Source organism: Ruditapes philippinarum, unplaced genomic scaffold (assembly GCF_026571515.1).
Source record: "Ruditapes philippinarum isolate M1 unplaced genomic scaffold, ASM2657151v2 ctg3660_1_1_1_1, whole genome shotgun sequence".
Classification (NCBI taxonomy): Eukaryota; Metazoa; Mollusca; class Bivalvia; order Venerida; family Veneridae; genus Ruditapes; species Ruditapes philippinarum.
Genome location: NW_026859966.1, coordinates 95,147 through 112,971, shown reverse-complemented (window position 1 = coordinate 112,971; position 17,825 = coordinate 95,147). Strand labels below are relative to the sequence as shown.

Sequence of the window (17,825 nt, the reverse complement as noted above, 5' to 3'; positions counted from 1 at the left end):
GTAAAGAAAAAAAAAAAGGATAGTTTGATGATCCGTTGATTCTTTGTTGTAAATGTGAGACTCGTCAACAATATTTAGTTCCCGGCATTGAAACAGAATCCTCAATTTAAAGTGACAGTGTTCACTTGGACAGAGACATTTCCACTAATTGAAATAAGTGGCTATACAGATTTCACCACTAAACTTACAATAAAAGTGGAATTAACAGCGAAAACCATACAAACTGTGTAATGATTTATTTATCTCATCACTGACACTTGTTTAGACAAATAAGAGATTACTGAAGGAAATGGGTTGAAAATTCACACATTTATTTTAAAGTAAATTAGAAAGTTACTGTCCAAGGGCCATAACTCTAACATGGATTTTGATAGAATCATGGTCCTTTTTGAACTTTCTAAAATTCTACATTATCTAGGGTCTTGTTATCAGGCAATGAGAATAGTCAAGGACGCTGGCCTTTTTACAGCTTTTGTTACATTTTAGAAAAAAAAAAATCTTTAAGAAATAAATTTTGTTTGTATTATATCAGACATATTATGTTGTTTATTAAACACTTTGTCTGTATGATGTTATTTACAGAGAGGAGCATTAGTATGTGAGCCGGCCATCTTGGTGCGTAGAAAACATCGTGGCAGCCAGGTTTGGTCGATGGAGAAGTTCGAGAACAAGATTATAGATATGCGTGACATGTATGAGGATCGTAAATCGCAAGGAATACCTCTACGGGTAGATGACTCCGATGAATCTGAGTCGGTTTGTGTAGTCAAGCTTCGCATGACGTTTTCATATTTTTCGAAAAAATGTATATTCCCATAGTCACAACTATGTCCGGTAATAGATGTTATCTGGAACACAGTAAATATGGGTTTTTCCAAGCTAATCCCCCGATACAAACAAACATTTCTCGTTATAGCTTCACAATGCACTACCGGTCATAATAGATGAGTCAACCTGTTGCGCTTATTTTCGAATCTGTAACCTTTAAAATTTGCTTGTATCTCCAGATTAGCTGAGGAAAACCCAATATTCTAAATTCCTGAGTAAGTTTGACGGCCTGCATATTGGTCCGGTGGTAGTTATGTCCAGTCCATCTCTCGCCGGTCAACACAGGCTATTTTTGTCTAAATCATATTGTCTTAATATTTCAACTGGACGTTCCTTTTGACACAAGCTTTGTATAGACATATTGATATTTGGTCTTTATCCTTAAAATTAAATGACCGTCAAAATCAGGAACTTTTCACCGCATTTAAGCTTGTCTGTTTCGAAGAAAGTTGTTAGAGAAGGGGGGATAATTATGAAAGCAATAATTTTGGAGTTATGCCCCTTTTAACTTGGATTTTTTACAGACATGTGTTTACACTGCATGCCGTGGTGCCCCTGTTAAACAATTTTTCATTGACTTAGGAATTTTGTAAATATTTCTTGATATAGTAAAATTTGAAGATTTTTTTTTCATCAGAAGGATGTGTTAAAAAAAACAACCCAACAACTGATGAACTAGTGAAGTGGGAATATACATTTTTTAGATTTTATCTGTGCAACTAAAAGACATGAAACTGTCAATTGTTTGTTTCTGAATTTAACTAAAAATAATTTCTAAATACAAAGGTTTGGAGATATTTTCTAAATTCAAAACAATGTCCTTAAGGAAGATCATTGTTGTAAGTGGTTTGTACTTTAAGTCAGCTAGTTGCACTCTAATGGCTTGCATTTTTTTATAAATTGTGTTATTCTTATTATTGCAGTGATGTTCAGTCTTCTATACTATTATTATTATATTACGTTCTGTGACATTTGTTTTCTTGAATAATAGTTGACCAAAGAAATTGAATGCAAGAAAATTGGAATATGACTCTGTAGTTATAGTTACTTTTGATATGTGCATAAGGGAATTTAAATGGTTTACTGTCCTTAAGTGTATATTGGAGAAAAAAATTCTTAGGGGCCAGTTACACAGACGGTCGGTCCCCAATCGGTCATTTAATTTTAAATTTACTCGCTGTTATGATCAGTTGTCATGCATGATTTTATTTCTAGTTTTCTGTGTAAACAGCCATCGGTGACAGAAAGCAAACTCAAACGGGGTTGGATCGGTGATAAAAATGCTGAAATACTATCGGTTTTTATCGTTTGTAAATCGGAGCTAAATCGGGCGTAACGCTAATTAATCGGTGTTTGATAGCTAGTCATCAGTGGTAAACACTTTCGGTCAGATATGGCCGGTGATTCATATTTGGTTATCTTTGTCCGATCGACGATATTGGTGATTAAGAGCTTGCAATTATCTTGTGATATTAGGTTGCTGTCGGTTATTTGTAAAATATTTTCACCGATCGAGAATTTTAAACATGTTTAAAAATCCCAATCAGTAATTTTTCACGGATGAAACTTATCTTTCCCCAATAGCAGCTGACAGGTGGAAAACAGGTGACCAATCGGTGATATCGGTGTTAAATAAGTTGTCATCGGTTCACTCCATAATTTGGCTAAAAAAACTACCGATCAATCACCGATGGCTCTGTGTAACTGGGGTGATACCAAATGTAGGTTCTATATTTATGTTTAATGTTGATGCTCATGTCTTCTCCTTTGGCAAAATGAAAATTCTTTGGTATTTTGATCTTTGACCTTGATTCCAGTGGTCATTTGTCGCTCACTGATGATGCTATAGGTAGTAAGTCACTAGCCTAAAAATGGGTATTTAGTTGCTGGTTATCCAGAACTTGTTAGTTATCCAGAAAACCATTTAGGTGAATCAACCTCTGAGATATGACTAGAAATGTGTTACAATCGCCGTAAAAAGTCCAGACAAACTAACTGATTAAATTGACTACTTTAAATTTCAATTAGGACTATAAATTATGCATTTGTATGTAAATAGTTTATGCATGAATATTGTGATATATAGAGTGGTTGCTTTAAGTTTAGTAGGCAAAATATTTTATGTGCTGTAGTTGGATAGAAAATATTTATTATATGAGCCGCGTCACGACAAAACCAACATAATGCGTTTGCGAACAGCATGGATCCAGACCAGCCTGGACATCCACGCAGTCTGATCAGGATCCATGCTGTTCGCTATCAGTTTCTCTACTTGTAATAGGGTTTGTAAGCAAACAGCATGGATCCTGATCCCCCCGGGCAAGGGGTTTGGCCGCGGGCCATTTGGGTTTTTATGTGCGGGTTTCGCAAAAGGGTTTTTTTACTTTGGGTTTTTGGGTCTTTGACGGGGTTTTCCAAATTTATACCCACCCTTGCTATTTTTTTATTAGGTTTTTTCCAAACCGTTTGAGGGGTTTGGGAAACCGGCTCATTTGTTTTTTTTGGGAAATTTCTTTTTTTAGGGGGTTACCCCAGCTAGTTTTAAAGAATTTAAATTTTGGGGTTTTTTTGGTTTGCCTAAGTTGGGCCACTTTATGGCCCCTTTTTGGTTTTCTTCCTTCCCCCATTTAATTTTGGAAAATTTTTCCCAAAAAAAACCCAATTTTTTAATTTATTTTTGTTTTTGTTGGTTTTTGGGCTTTTTTTAAATTTTTCCAACCAAATTTTAAAAATTTTTTTTTTTTCCCGGGGAAACTGTATTAGGGTTGACTTATCTTGCAAGTTGATTGGGTCAATATCACTGAGACTTAAATAACCTTGTCTGTATTTTAGGCTATGTTTTAGCTTTGTCAGAGTATGAAGTATTATCCATTGTTGTTATTCATTGTTGTTTCTGATATTTTTGTTTTAATAGGAGATTTAAAATAGCATCAAAGGACGAGCAAAAAAAAACCCCCCAAAAAAAATGAAAATCCATTTTAAAACAAATCCTGTATTTTCAAAGCATGCAACATTTTTCTTTTGTAGCTGATTTTTAAAATAATCCAGAAAAGAACTGTGAATTTGAATCGTTAATACTGTTCTAAGAAGATTTTCAGATTGAATTTTTTTTATAATTTATTCACAAAATATGAAAATTTCACAAAATAGAAATGGAAGTCAAACACATTTCTGAATCAGCGGAGTTTTAATTACGATTGTTCTTTTATACAGGATGATGGACCGCCACAAAAAGGCGACCCGTTTTATGAATCGTACGAGAACCATAACCTGATCGGAGTTGCGAACGTTTTTCTCGATTGTCTGTTTTACGACGTAAAGCTCGATTATCAGGTGCCTATCATCAGCCAGCAAGGAGAGGTACGTACATTATTCTGTCATTAATCTTACAGATATATTATAGGTTGGGCACACGGGGCTAAATGGTTAAGGTCATAGACTTCAAGCCACTTGCCCCTCACTTCTGTGGGTTGGAATCTCTCCCAGGACTTCAGATTATTTCGTGTGAGGATGCTATCCAGCTAGCTTCAAAAATGTAGGTGGTTCTACTCAGGTTCCCATTTGTGTCTATGCATGGACAGGCACCTGAGATCTTCCTCCACCAGTTAAGCTGGAAACTCACCATATGACCATTATGATGTTGGTGTGACGTAAAACTTAAAAAACACAACCGAAATTATTTTTTTTAATTATTAAGAAATGTTTGTGTGAATTCTAATTATAAATGTCAATATTTTAGTGAAATTCAATTAAATTTATATCATTCACTTATTCAGCAATTTTTAAGGATAACAAATCCAAATGGGGGGGGGGGGTAAAAATGAGACTATTACAGCCAAGTTGTTAAGGGCACTGACTTTCAATCATTTCCATCCTCTATGGCTTATAACCCGAATAATAACCAAGGACATTACTTAAAGTGTAATTGGAAATTACTTTAACTGAAATAGGAAAAGAATTGGAAATGACTTAAACTGAAATTACTTAATGACTTAAAAGTGAAATTGGAAATGACTTAAACTGAAATTGATATAGAGTACATTAAATATCAGGTTGCTGGTAAACTACACATGGAGATATCAAAGCTAGGTACGGCCATGATGGACCGCTACGCAGATATAAATGATGACAGTGATGACGAGGAAGGTAACGAGGAGGACGCTGATCGATCTATGTCAGTAGGAGCTCCACTCATAATCAGAGTAAGTAGAAAGCCTTCTAAATTGCTGATTTTATGAAAGTGGATGATGATGAATTTAAACCCAAATAAATTTGAACACGTTTCATGAGGTTATACAGGGGTGACAAAATAAACTGTTCATATTGCCCAGGTTGTCTTACAAACCTGTATGGACAAGTGGCAGTTTTCAAGAATTTACAGTATAAATATCATACGGACAAGTTAAGAAATGCCTCAGATAAAAACGAGCAAATAAGTCAAAATCAGATTTTGCTGTCCCCTGATAATAAATTTGGCAAAAAAAGAACTTATATGTCGTATTAGAATGATTGTTACACTTACACATGGAGTCATGTGCCATGGCAATGCGGGCAATAAATTTAAAGAAAGAACTAATAATCTCAAAACATTTTTTACATATGTCATATAATGTGTATGTAAATGATTTGCCAGTCTAGATTGGTTTGGGTCGGAGAAGTCCCCAGTGTTGATCTTTAGTTTAAAGAACCTGTTCTTAAATGAGTGTGTTTTTATTTTCAGCACTGGAATGAATATTAGCGATTCAACTAAACTTAAGGGGTTTTAATGTTGAAAAATTTATTGAGTATTATCAGTAAATGTGTTTGTGTCTGCCATAATTCCGATCACACATCCTCATTTTATACTATAGGGAGATGGAAATAAGATGGGAGGAATCCCATACTAAGCTAAAAATTTACCATATATCAAAATAAACTCTTCAATATAGAGGTACTGTTTAGATTCTATAGTAACTATAGTTACTGTGATATCAGCGTGAAGGTGAGTTTTAAATGTGGATCGAGCATTTCTAGCTTGACTATGTGAACAATAGTGAGAGCTATTGTGTGACTGTCACTTTGGTGAAGATTTTGCATGCAAGTTGGTTTATACAGAATTTATTTTAGTTTGATTGTGTAGGAAGCTATAAGCTTAAAGACACACTTTCGAATCCATTTCTGGAACCAACCAGTATTGAGCAATGAGTGTACAGTTTCTTGCTCAAGGAAACAAGGACTTGCCCCTGACAGGGCTTTGATCCCATGCCGCAAGCGATCATTAGATTACTAGTCCGAGGTGTTAACCACTCGGCCAGCATGCAATTTGGTGTCACACTTTAGTTGGTATCTCCAAAACTACTGAAGGGAATGGGTGAAACCAAATAAGGATGTCACTGAAACCTCAGAAAATTCTACATTGTACAGCCTTATAATTTACTAACAAGCACTGAGAATAGTCCAGCAGCCTGTACTACTGATATCAGTTGTTGTTGAAAATGATACCTGTATATAAGTACAATGATTGCTATCTTATTTTCACAGGTAAAGATATGTGAAGCAAAAGGCCTGCCAAAAGATTTATCAAACTTTGTGTTTTGTCAGTACTCTTTCTGGGGTCATGATGAACCAATATCTGTACCCCCAGAGATTAACCCTGACACTAGTAAAGACAAGAGGGACTCCAAATGTATCAAGTTTAATCATGAAAGGGTAAGAATGAAGAAAATTGATTGAAAAAATTACCTATATCATAATAACAATTATATATAATAATATATCATAAAAACAATTATATCATAATAACAAAATCATAATAACAATTATATCATAATAACAATTAAATCATTTTAACAAAAAAGTAAAAAAAACTGAAATCATAATAACAATTATATCATAATAACAAGTGTGCATCAGATTTTATCTCAATACTTTTCTTGTTTTCTATGGAATATAACCATATTATACTTTTTACAAATGACACTTTTGCTCTTTAAATGAAAATACAATTAAAACCAGATTGTTTTAATTACGTTTTGTCATGTGATAAAAAGAATTTGACATCTAAAAAAAAGTTATGCTTGCCAATGCCTTGCTCGCCTTAAAACATTTCCTTTAACTCTTTTTCTTAACAGTTGAATTTTAATGACAACTCATTTCAAATTCTATATACATGTATATTCTACTCCCTTACAAAAAAATGCACAATTGTTTTTTAAAAAATTCTTTGACCCAATTATTTACATGTGAGATAGCTTAAAATACTACAATATACAAAATATTGTAGAATCTTCTACAGTGCCCTCCGACCTCCTCATGCCCGACCGAGGGGCGTCTAAAATCTGTACCACAGTGCCGATTAATTTAAGATTATATTCATAAAACTATGGATAAACGTTTTATATAGTCTTTTTTTATGTCTTTCAGGATTTCAAAGTTTACATGTCAGAAGAGTTCATAGAGTATGCCCAGGAAGGGGCACTGTTTATAGAAGTCTGGGGACATAAAGTTGTTGGTTTTGGTCAGTCGAACTCCCAGATAGATAGTGTGGCCAGGTCTAATTCATTGGTGGACAGGTAAATTTTGTTACGTAAAATGTTGATCAATTTCGATTGTACAAAGTTATGAAATCAATTTGAAAGATGTTTGAGAGTTTACTTATAAATGATCTTTATGTCTCGCACATAATCAAGATGCACTTTGACCCTTAACCTACTGAATTTTGTAATGTTGTAATGGTTTGTTTTGCTTTGAATTTTGATAGTCAAAATACTGAAATAGAGCTACCAACATTATATAGCCTGGTCAGAATGCGCTAAAGTGCACACTGACCTGGCTCTATACTGGTACTAAAGTCTAACCACTTTTAGTTCCAGAAGATTGGTTAATGATTTGACATCATCAACAATTTACTCAAATATAGCCTCCTTAGTATCTGCTGGCCAGAATAGCTTCAAACTGCGACAACTTCATTTGATTTTTATTCAGATTTGATGTGTTTTTAGCTCACCTGTCACAAAGTAACAGGGTGAGCTTTTGTGATCGCTTTTCGTCCGTCGTCCGTCCGTCCGTAAACTTTTACTTTAAATGACATCTCCTCATAAACCACTAAGCCAATTTCATCCAAACTTCACAGGAATGTTCCTTTGGTGGTCACCTTAAAAAATTGTTCAAAGAATTTAATTCCATGCAGAACTCTGGTTGCCATGGCAACCGAAAGAAAAAACTTTAAATATCTTCTTTTAAAAAAACGTAAGAGCTAGAGCTTTGATATTTGGTATGAAACATCTTCTAGTGAGTGTCTACCAAGTTTGTTCAAATAAAAGCCCTGGGGTCAAAATTGGCCCCGCCCCAGGGGGTCATTGATTTTCCCTATATGCATATAGTAAAAACTTAAAAAATCTTCTTTTAAAGAACCCAAAGAGCTAGAGCTAAGATATTTAGCATGAAACATCTTCTAATGAGTATCTACCAGGTTTGTTCAAATAAAAGCCCTGGGGTCAAAATTGGCCCAGCCCCAGGGGGTCATTGATTTTCCCTATATGCATTTAGTAAAAACTTAAAAAATCTTCTTTTAAAGAACCCAAAGAGCTAGAGCTAAGATATTTAGCATTAAACATCTTCTATTGAGTGTCTACCAAGTTTGTTCAAATAAAAGCCCTGGGGTCAAAATTGGCCCCGCCCAAGGGGGTCATTGATTTTCCCTATATGCATATAGTAAAAACTTAAAAAATCTTCTTTTAGAGAACTCAAAGAGCTAGAGCTAAGATATTTAGCATGAAACATCTTCTAATGAGTGTCTACCAAGTTTGTTCAAATAAAAGCCCTGGGGTCAAAATTGGCCCAGCCCCGGGGGTCATTGATTTTCCTTATATGTGTATAGCAAAAACTTAAAAATCTTCTTTGAAAAAACTCAAATAGCTAGAGTTTAGATATTAAGCATGAAACATTTTCTATAAAGTTTGTTCAATTGAAAGCCCTGGGGTCAAAACTGGCCCCGCCCCAGGGGTGTCATTTATTCACTATATGTGTAAAGTAAAAACTTAAAAAATCTGCTTTTAAGAAACCCAATGAGCTAGAGCTTAGATGTTTAGCATGAAACATCTTCTTATGGGTGTCTACCAAGTTTGTTCAAATAAAAGCCCTTGGGTTAAAATTGGCCCTGTCGGGGTGGGGGGGGGAGCTATATACAGGTGAGCGACTTCAGGGCCATCATGGCCCTCTTGTTTGTTCTTGAGAACTTTTACTAAAGGTTTGAAATTCAAGTTTGATTATAAGAAGTGTTATAAAATGTTTCAGATGGCATGAAGTAACAAGGAAGATAGAAGTATGGGTAGAGATACACGAGGTGAACGATCAAGGGGAGTATGCCCCTGTTGAAGTTAAACCTCAGTCTGACGTCCCCTCGGCTGGCGTGTTCCAGCTTAGACAGGTAAAATAATTATTTTGGTTAAGGGTGTGGTGCTATATGCTGGAACCTGCTTGTTTGCCAGCTGTTAGATTGCGTTTGTCTGGGGATGTAACTATTAGAAATAATGAATATTGAACTTCATAGATAGTTAAAAGTGTAAAGAACTACAGTGACTATAAACCATAACTCTTAGAACTTTTATGTTATCATTTTGTATGATTATTGTGTATATTACTGGTGTACAGTTTTATATTTCCACTGTGCAAGTATGCATTCATGCATTTTGTAAAATTACATTTATAATTTATAGACTAATCATTTATATTTGCTGTAAACTGTTTATTGGCCTACAAATATTGGTTAATTATTGTTTTGGGAGCCCTGCTTATCACAAATAACTCCCTAGTACTTGAAATATTGCCTATGAAACATTATATATCTTTCAACAAATAATCAGATGAGTTGTTATGAATTTCACTGCTTAGTTTATACAAATTTATTTTAGTTTGATTGTGTACGATGCTATAAGTTTATTGAAACATTCTCAAATCCGTTCCTGGACCTAACCAGTACTTAGCAATAAGTTTCTTGCTCATGGAACGGCTGGCCCCTTACAGGGTTTGAACCCATGCGTCCAGCAATTTTTAGATAACTAGTCCGATACTTTACACACTTGGCCATACTGCCACTTCCAATTCCAGCTTGATTAAACTCACAAAATGAAACGACTTACCAATGGTGAAAGTTATTTTCTTGTTTGGTCTGTTTTATGTTACACTATTTATCAAATATAGAATGTTTTCGTTGATTATTTTAGGGTCACGCTAGACGCATTTTGACACGTATAAAGTCACGGGCTGACTCCGGCACTCTTCCATTAATCTGTGATAGCGTTAGCTCCCTTGCCATTGGTTGTATATGTGCGCGATCTAAGTTACAGAAAGGCTTGGATAGTTATCAGGAAGAAGATCTGGGTCACTTGAGAGATCGGTGGAACGAGGCATTGTCAAGGAGACATAAATACCTGGACAGCCAAATTCAAAGTCTTATAAATAAAACTGGTAAGAATTAGATGTAATGTTTATAATGTTAAATGAGTAGATTTCTCAATGCGCTCTTGTTTTCATGGTCCAGTTACTTTCAACTCTTGTTTCCTTGTAATATGGATCATGCTGTAGAAATAAGCTAGGTTTATTTGGGTTTTTTCACGATAAAACTGGGTGAAAGATTAGGGGTTTTTTGCTTGCCTAAAACAGAAGGATGCAGAGTCTTATCCACCCTGCATTTACTAGGCAATTAAATTCTTAACTCTTAAACTGCAGAATTTTATTAAATTGAATTGCGGTTTTGGAACGGTCATTTTCAAACTTTTAAGAAATCAAGATAAAGAATTTAAAATTATTCAACCAACGGTTTTGTGCAGACTGGCATGTTTCTATACTTGTGGCAAAACCCAGCATGGTTAGTGCTAGTGTTGTATTAGCAAGGGTTGGTAGGGATTCAATGTCTGTAAAAGTTAAAATAGCTGTGGTGGGGAAAATTTACACAAAAACTGTATTTCCAAAACTGTCTTGTTGCTTTCAATTTCTATTGATAAAAGATCAGATTTCTTTAAAGATGATATATAATCCCTTGAAGAAATCTGCATAATCAAAAAGAATAAGTTAGGTAATGAAACATATTTTCATTTTAAATTTGATTTGATTTTCATTAAGCTTTCTTTAAATAAGGCTTTCTGAACTTTACAAAACTTTATTAACCTGGTAAGATTTACACTACCAGGTCATTATTCCAACTGGTTAAACAGATTGCCTTAACAAATTGCTGCTTGACTGGTTTACAGAGTTTTATTTGGACAGTCAATGTATAGCTTGACTAATGTCAATATTTTGTCATGGTAACGCATGGTTCACAAACATTTTAGCTTTAATTTGTATATTTTTATCACTTTTAGTCTAAATATAAACGTTTTTTTCTGATATATTTACACAACCAGATAAAACAGAGGCAGACTGTGATAGAGAAAGGGCGTTAATAGATCAGTGGGTGTCGCTGACTGAAGAGAGAAATGCGGTTATGGTCCCGGCAGCTGGAAGTGAAATACCCGGGGCTCCCGCAGACTGGTACGCATTTTTTACCATGACTGTTTTCTTATGTCATGTGGTCGTCTGATACATATTTGTTTTGTTATAATATATTTATTTAACTCATAAGAAATTGTAATGCTATGGTCCCAGCAGCTGGAAGTGAAATCCTGGGGCTTCCGTGGACTGGTACGCACTTTTTTTTGCATGACTGGTTCTATTTTCTTATATAACATAATGATATTTAACTGTAAGAAATTGTCTTTTTTATGGCCCCAGCAGTGTCTTTGTTATGGACACAGCAGCTTGAAGGTATATTCCCGGGGCTCCAGCGGACTGGTACACACTTTTATTTTCCAAGACTGGTTTTCTTGCATGTATTACTAATCAATTATATTTGTCTTGCTGAAAGATCTTTATGTTTAGCAAATGGCCTGGATATTTTTTTGCTGGCTGCTTTAGCATTTAAATCTTAAAATCTCTGAAATCATAAAAGGAATGCTCAATCAAGGCAGATAAAATCTTTTCTCCAAGATCAGGCCAGGAATATGCTCAATTTATAACTTTATCGCATGACCACAAACAATGCAAGACAAATACACATGCAAAACTGATATAAAAGATTTTTTATGATGGTTTTTTTTGTTATTCAGAGTATGATTCATTATGTTTTTGATAAAAGCATTGAAAATTTTTGTTTGAAATATTGTTCTGTATGTTTTTAGGGAGGCCCCGCCAGACATGGAACAACATAGACCCGTGTTATTTTTAGATTTAAATTGTAAGTGCAAGTTTTACCCAATTTTCATGATATTATGTAACGTCACACTTTAATTATTAAAAAAAGTTATGCTTCCAATTTTGTAAACATTGATATAACATTGACATTTCTTTGGCGTTGGCTTCTGGGTAACCTTTCTGTTACAGTCCATTATTTCTCAGAAACAATAAAAGCTATTCACTTAAAACTTTGTATACATGTTTTTGTTATAAAAGGATGCCATTTGAAGAGGGGAGATAAACATGAAATTATTGTTTGCAAAGTTGAAAAGTGGAGAATGGCTGTTTTAAGCCTGTAAAATTTCAATTCATGGAAAGCATTCTTTTTATAAAAATATGGTGCAGTTATTAGATATCAGTTGGTAATTTAAATTCAATAAAGCATCTTTATTTTAGTATCAAATATTTCCTCTATTACAGCCGATGATATGACAACACCAAATGCTAAAGAAGGCACCCAAGCTGCTGGTATTAACTCTATACTGCCAAAAGAACAATCTAATAACTACATGGCTTTACCAATACTCAAAGCTTATACTGAAACAGATAATGTAAGTTCTAAGTATTTGGTGTGAATATTGTTTGTGTGGATATTTCTCCTAAAAAAGTTAACGAATTTAAAATTGCAGAGATTTTGCATGAGGAATCAAGCGAGGGTAGCATTTAATGTCAGGTTTGTTGATATTAAAGGGGCTACACTGAGGTCTGACAGGTAATTTGGTGTCCAAAAAAAATGTAAACAAATTTCCTCACAAATCACAATATTATGACTAAAATAACAATAACTTACATTTTAACCAACCCTCTAACAACAATTATGCTAGAAAATGCATTTTCACATTAGCTTTTGATGCAAAAATGAAAGTTGGTTTTCCCAGACATGTACAGAAGTTACCCACAATTCATCGGGTATAACTAAAATACGCAACGGACATTTTTGGAACAACAGAGTAAACGGGGGTAAAAAAGTATATTGATTTTTTCTCAATACTCTAACCTATCATGTTTCAATACTCTAACCTATCATGTTTATATAACGAAGAAAACTATAAAAGATAATCAAGGTAGCAATTTCGTTGGATCCTTCCGACTTCCCTTCGTGGCGTGCACGTCGCTCGGAAGGCATAGGTCACACCAGATGGGTGACCTAGTTAGGTCACTTAGCTGGTGTGACCTAACCAACGACGAAGGGTGTGGCCCTAAAGAGAGCTGCTGCTCCCGGAAGAGGTGCCTTTCCTCCTATTGTCATTTGTTCATCAAGCGAAGAATTTGGTCCTAGAGAAGGTCTACGACGATCGACAGCTTGAAAAGACCTCCGTCGCGGCTCTTCGACATCGACGACGTTGCAGGCGAATAAGTCCTCCGTTGCAGGCTCTACGTTACCAGCAATCGTAATAGAGGCCGACTAGTCTGGGACATATGGGAAACCGGCGCCCAGTATAAATAAAACTAAAAAAAACACACACACAAATTTCGTTGTCTTGAAAAATCAAACGCCAGCGAAGTGGACATTTTCTAGACAAAACGGAAATATATTATATACATGTACAATTATTTTCATTGACTTTTCAGTTTCAATTTCAATATTCTAAGGCAAACATAATGCATCGGTGATATTTATACTATAACGAGCACAGTGTAATCACACTAATAAAAGTATTTAACGCTATCTATAACGTATTTAAATCAAATACAGTTAATGACATGTCTCATTTTATTTGATTGTTTGTTTTTGGGATGGAGTTGGGGTTACGTCACACAAAACTATCTAGGTCATTTTAGCGACTCTTCAGTTTTACTGGTGGAGTAAGAACTCAGATGCCCCCTTTGCAAAATTGTTTCTGGCACAAACGGGCATCTGTGTATGTAATGAGTGACGTTTCGTAGGCTATCTTGATAGGATCGTACATACATGTTCCACACACAATTACATCATGTTCATACCATAGGCAAAATTAAATGCACGTTCCCCTGTTGTAACAATATGAAACCCCAGAAAAAACCTATGAACCAGCTTCTGAATATGGCATTTCTATCATTATTCCACAAAAAGCACACCCCCCCCCCCCCAAAAAAAAAAGAAAAAAAAAAAAAAAAAGAATGAGTACATCAAAGTGTTGGGAACTATTACCTGCACTCCAGTTACGCACTGTGCATGTATATGAATTCGATTTAACTCTGACACGTTTTCAACAGAAAAGTCTTCAAACTATGATACAATAAATGTTTATGATTCTATTAGAAACTTGTTTAGAATTTAATGATTTTTCGGTGAAAACGATATAGTTTACTTGTACTACAGATAAGATCAAAGTGCTGAAGGCACTGAAGAAAAAACCGGATAAACAAACACATTTTCACTACAGTTTCACAGGTAAATTAATTTTATATGTCGCGGTTTACATCTTAATATCAGGTAACCTTTTCTTTTTGAGACTTTTGTTTTTGAAAATAATCTAAACGAGTAAAATAAACCCTCTTTTATGGGCAAATAATTTAATAAGTAGCATCCCCGATTTCTCTTTCATAAATTGGCTTTAGCAAATTCTTTTCTATTCAATATTAAGAACATTCTGTCAGTGACGTGTCTTCTACTTGAAATCTTCCTGGTGTGTATTTTTCGGTAACAGGAAGAAAATGACAATCTGTTCGTATCTTTCGGTAACAGGAAGAACATGACAGTCTGTTCATTTGATCATGACTGTGAAAAATCATGTTTTCTGAACCAATTTATCCTGCCGATAAAGATTTTGCAAGCAATCTGGTGGTTTATGTTCTAGTGTTTACATTTAGTATCTAATTCCAAAGAACATTTCTTAGAAGACCTTTAACGTTTGATTACGGTATAATCACTATAACCGAAATACTTAGGCCTGTTACTGTGAAATTTTCGTTCATGTGTTTAAAATACTTCAGTAGCTCTATAAATTTTCAAAACGATATCCAGTATTTCCGAAACAATTTACAAAGGCTTTTAATACGCAATCTTATAAATCTTAAAGTATTACGAGAACCACCCACCTAATCTCCAGAACATACATACGAAAAACAAGATAAATCAAAAGGCTGTAAGCTCTGTGGTATTTTCTGATCTTTGTAATCTAAATCGCACTGTATAACTGTATTATTTTCCTGTATAAGTTTATTTTTATGTCCTATAATTCTTCTTGCTTGGTACCAGAGTTTGATACATATGGAATTTTGCATGACTAGAGTTGCATCAAAAAAATCATTTATGTTCATTTTTATGACAGCCACACTTTATCCTTGCATATCGTGGCTGTTTCCATAACAAAGAAATTAGATTTTCCATTGCATTTCGGGTTAATTTCGAGGTTTTTTGTTTCAAGATAAACCTGTTGTTTAACATTGATGTAAATAATTTAACAAAAATCTTCTCGCCAAAACAGTCCGACATTGTATATATTCCACTACTCGACAGTCAGATTTATTTGTGAAATACGCTCTCGACATCGCTTAAAATAGCATTTTCATTGATTAAAATGATATTCATCCGAATGTGCATTCATTGACAATTCTATAACCCAAAGCTACTTTTAAACTTTGAATGCGTTGTAATTTGTTGGATACTTATAACAAAATGAAAATATTTCTTTCTTTTAAATCGCTAGTTTTCAGATGTTTTAAAAACTGCTTGTTGTTAGGTTTGTCGTGAAACCGCTGTGTCAGAGATTGAATGTTAGCTTTGTATTTCCTGATCTTCGATCAGAAATACAAAAAGGAATGGTAACATTCAATGAATGCAACACCCACACGACCAAGCAACACAGGACCACGGCTAAAGTATCAATGAAAAATTTAATTTCAGGCTTTCAAGTGGTAAATAAAAAGACTAAACAAAAAAAAAATGAAAAACAGGAAGAAAGAAGAGACAAAAGTAGAGAAGAGTAAAGGTTTTAGTGCTATAAAGCAAGAAAAGCATGGTTCTCTTCCTAACTAATTTATGCAATGAAATGCATCCGATCAATATTTAGCCGTTGCAGTTTTTGAAACCAGTCACGAGTATGCTATGATAAACAGGCTATAAGGAGTAAAAACACTGGTTAAGATATGCATTGCGCTTTCCCAAGTTTGTATACCGTCTAGGAGTTGGAAGTTTTGTTTGCATAATTTTATAAAATATAGTTTCAGCAATGGTTGTTGTATGAGGTGAGGTTAATAATATCTTACTGAATTCTTAATGTTACTTTTACTTACCTGCCCTTTACATTTGTCTTGCAAGTATCATGATTTTGTTTGTTTCGTTAAATTTGAAAGAGGGTTTAAAGAAGAACAGCTACATGTATATAATCAGTTTTAAGTTTATTTCACTAGTCCCGACAATAACCCTGCTGTGGAAGCTTGACTGTGTCGGGGGCTGCGTCCTGTGAACGTTGCCGTCACCTTGATTGTCTTTTTCCAGTTTTCCTTTTTTACTCTTATAACGCTCTCAATTTCTTTTCCACCGAGAAGCTTCAATATATTGTTTACATTAAAGCACAGCTCAATTGACCCATCACTAGTACGGATGCCTTCCAATAAGAAAGAAATTTATCAGGATATCTGCTAAATCAATAATGATAATAATAATAATAATAGAGCCAGATTTTAAACTCTTTTCCGACCTTCTTGATAATGTTTACCATGTGCATGAAACAGGTATCAATTACCTATAGTTTTGAATGTCTAGATCAAAACGTAGTAATTTTCTCATCAACAAAGTTTACATCCAATGCGGATAAATATGCAAGTATGTATGTAAAATGATAAATATTAAATTTCAGATCTATCTAGCAAAGGAGATCGATTTTTTTTCTTATAGAATTTTAATTATATGCACTAGACATACATAAGAATTATTAACTAATAAAGTTGAAGCCTTAATGTCCTATAATGAGGCCGGATTCATTCTCTATTTAGCCAGTGCTTTCAGTGCTTTGATCAGAGTTAAAGAGAAATATCTAGAATAACATTCTGTGTGTGCGTGTGATTTTTTATGCTTACAATACTCAAGTTCATGTTCGTTGTATAAAAGGTATTACGAAGTTTTTTTTCCTGAACGGGTGTCAGATAAACCAAAGTGACCTTTGAAATAGGACCCATTACACTGATTGACAAAGTAAATTTTCTTAGCCTAGATATCATGATATTTTAACCATTACAAAGTTAATACATACTATTTAATAATTACACGAAAGCTCTCAAATTAACATAGAATATTTGTAAAATTTGTGTATGTCAGTTTTCAACTCCGTACGTTTAGCTAAATTCATCATTGTAATGGAGAAAAAAAACATGATTACAACAATGTAATGCTTTAAATATATTGAAATTGCTTTTGAAAGATTTTTTCTCACAAGAACATATGTGAACAACAAGAAATTTAACAAACAAATCCATAATTTGCTTTTTAAATTTATGGATTGTTGGTATATATTCCACTTTCGCACTTTCGTTGCTGCCGATACACAAAAAATTCTCCGTTTCGCTTTTTAGTCATCCCGAGAATCATCACGTGACCGTTGTTTTTATTCAGATTTGCAAACTGAAAGGTGTTTAAACGCTTTTCCCACAAAATTGGAGAAAATATGTATTTCAAACGACTTGCCAATCCAAAGAACACATATCAATGTATCACTGATTCCGTTTGAATGTCCCTAACACGCAGGTAACAAAAAATTATCGGTTCGTGAAATTTTACTTTTTTTTGTGACATTCGGCCGTACCTCAGTGGAGTACCTTTAACA

The 17,825-nt window shown here is 34.3% G+C and overlaps 1 protein-coding gene across 1 annotated transcript in view; it reads left to right on the top strand.

The window, feature by feature from the left end:
- Positions 1–17,825, top strand: part of LOC132758444 (kinesin-like protein KIF13A) — a gene marked incomplete at its 5' end in the record, with an annotated part of 69,662 nt that overhangs the window by 17,635 nt on the left and 34,202 nt on the right. Inside the window, 10 exons of the mRNA XM_060750118.1 lie at positions 583–756; positions 4,042–4,188; positions 4,881–5,030; positions 6,349–6,516; positions 7,231–7,379; positions 9,103–9,235; positions 10,032–10,275; positions 11,211–11,337; positions 12,024–12,079; positions 12,499–12,629. Coding sequence (XP_060606101.1) covers positions 583–756; positions 4,042–4,188; positions 4,881–5,030; positions 6,349–6,516; positions 7,231–7,379; positions 9,103–9,235; positions 10,032–10,275; positions 11,211–11,337; positions 12,024–12,079; positions 12,499–12,629 — 1,479 coding nt within the window. The remainder of the gene's footprint in view (positions 1–582; positions 757–4,041; positions 4,189–4,880; positions 5,031–6,348; positions 6,517–7,230; positions 7,380–9,102; positions 9,236–10,031; positions 10,276–11,210; positions 11,338–12,023; positions 12,080–12,498; positions 12,630–17,825) is intronic.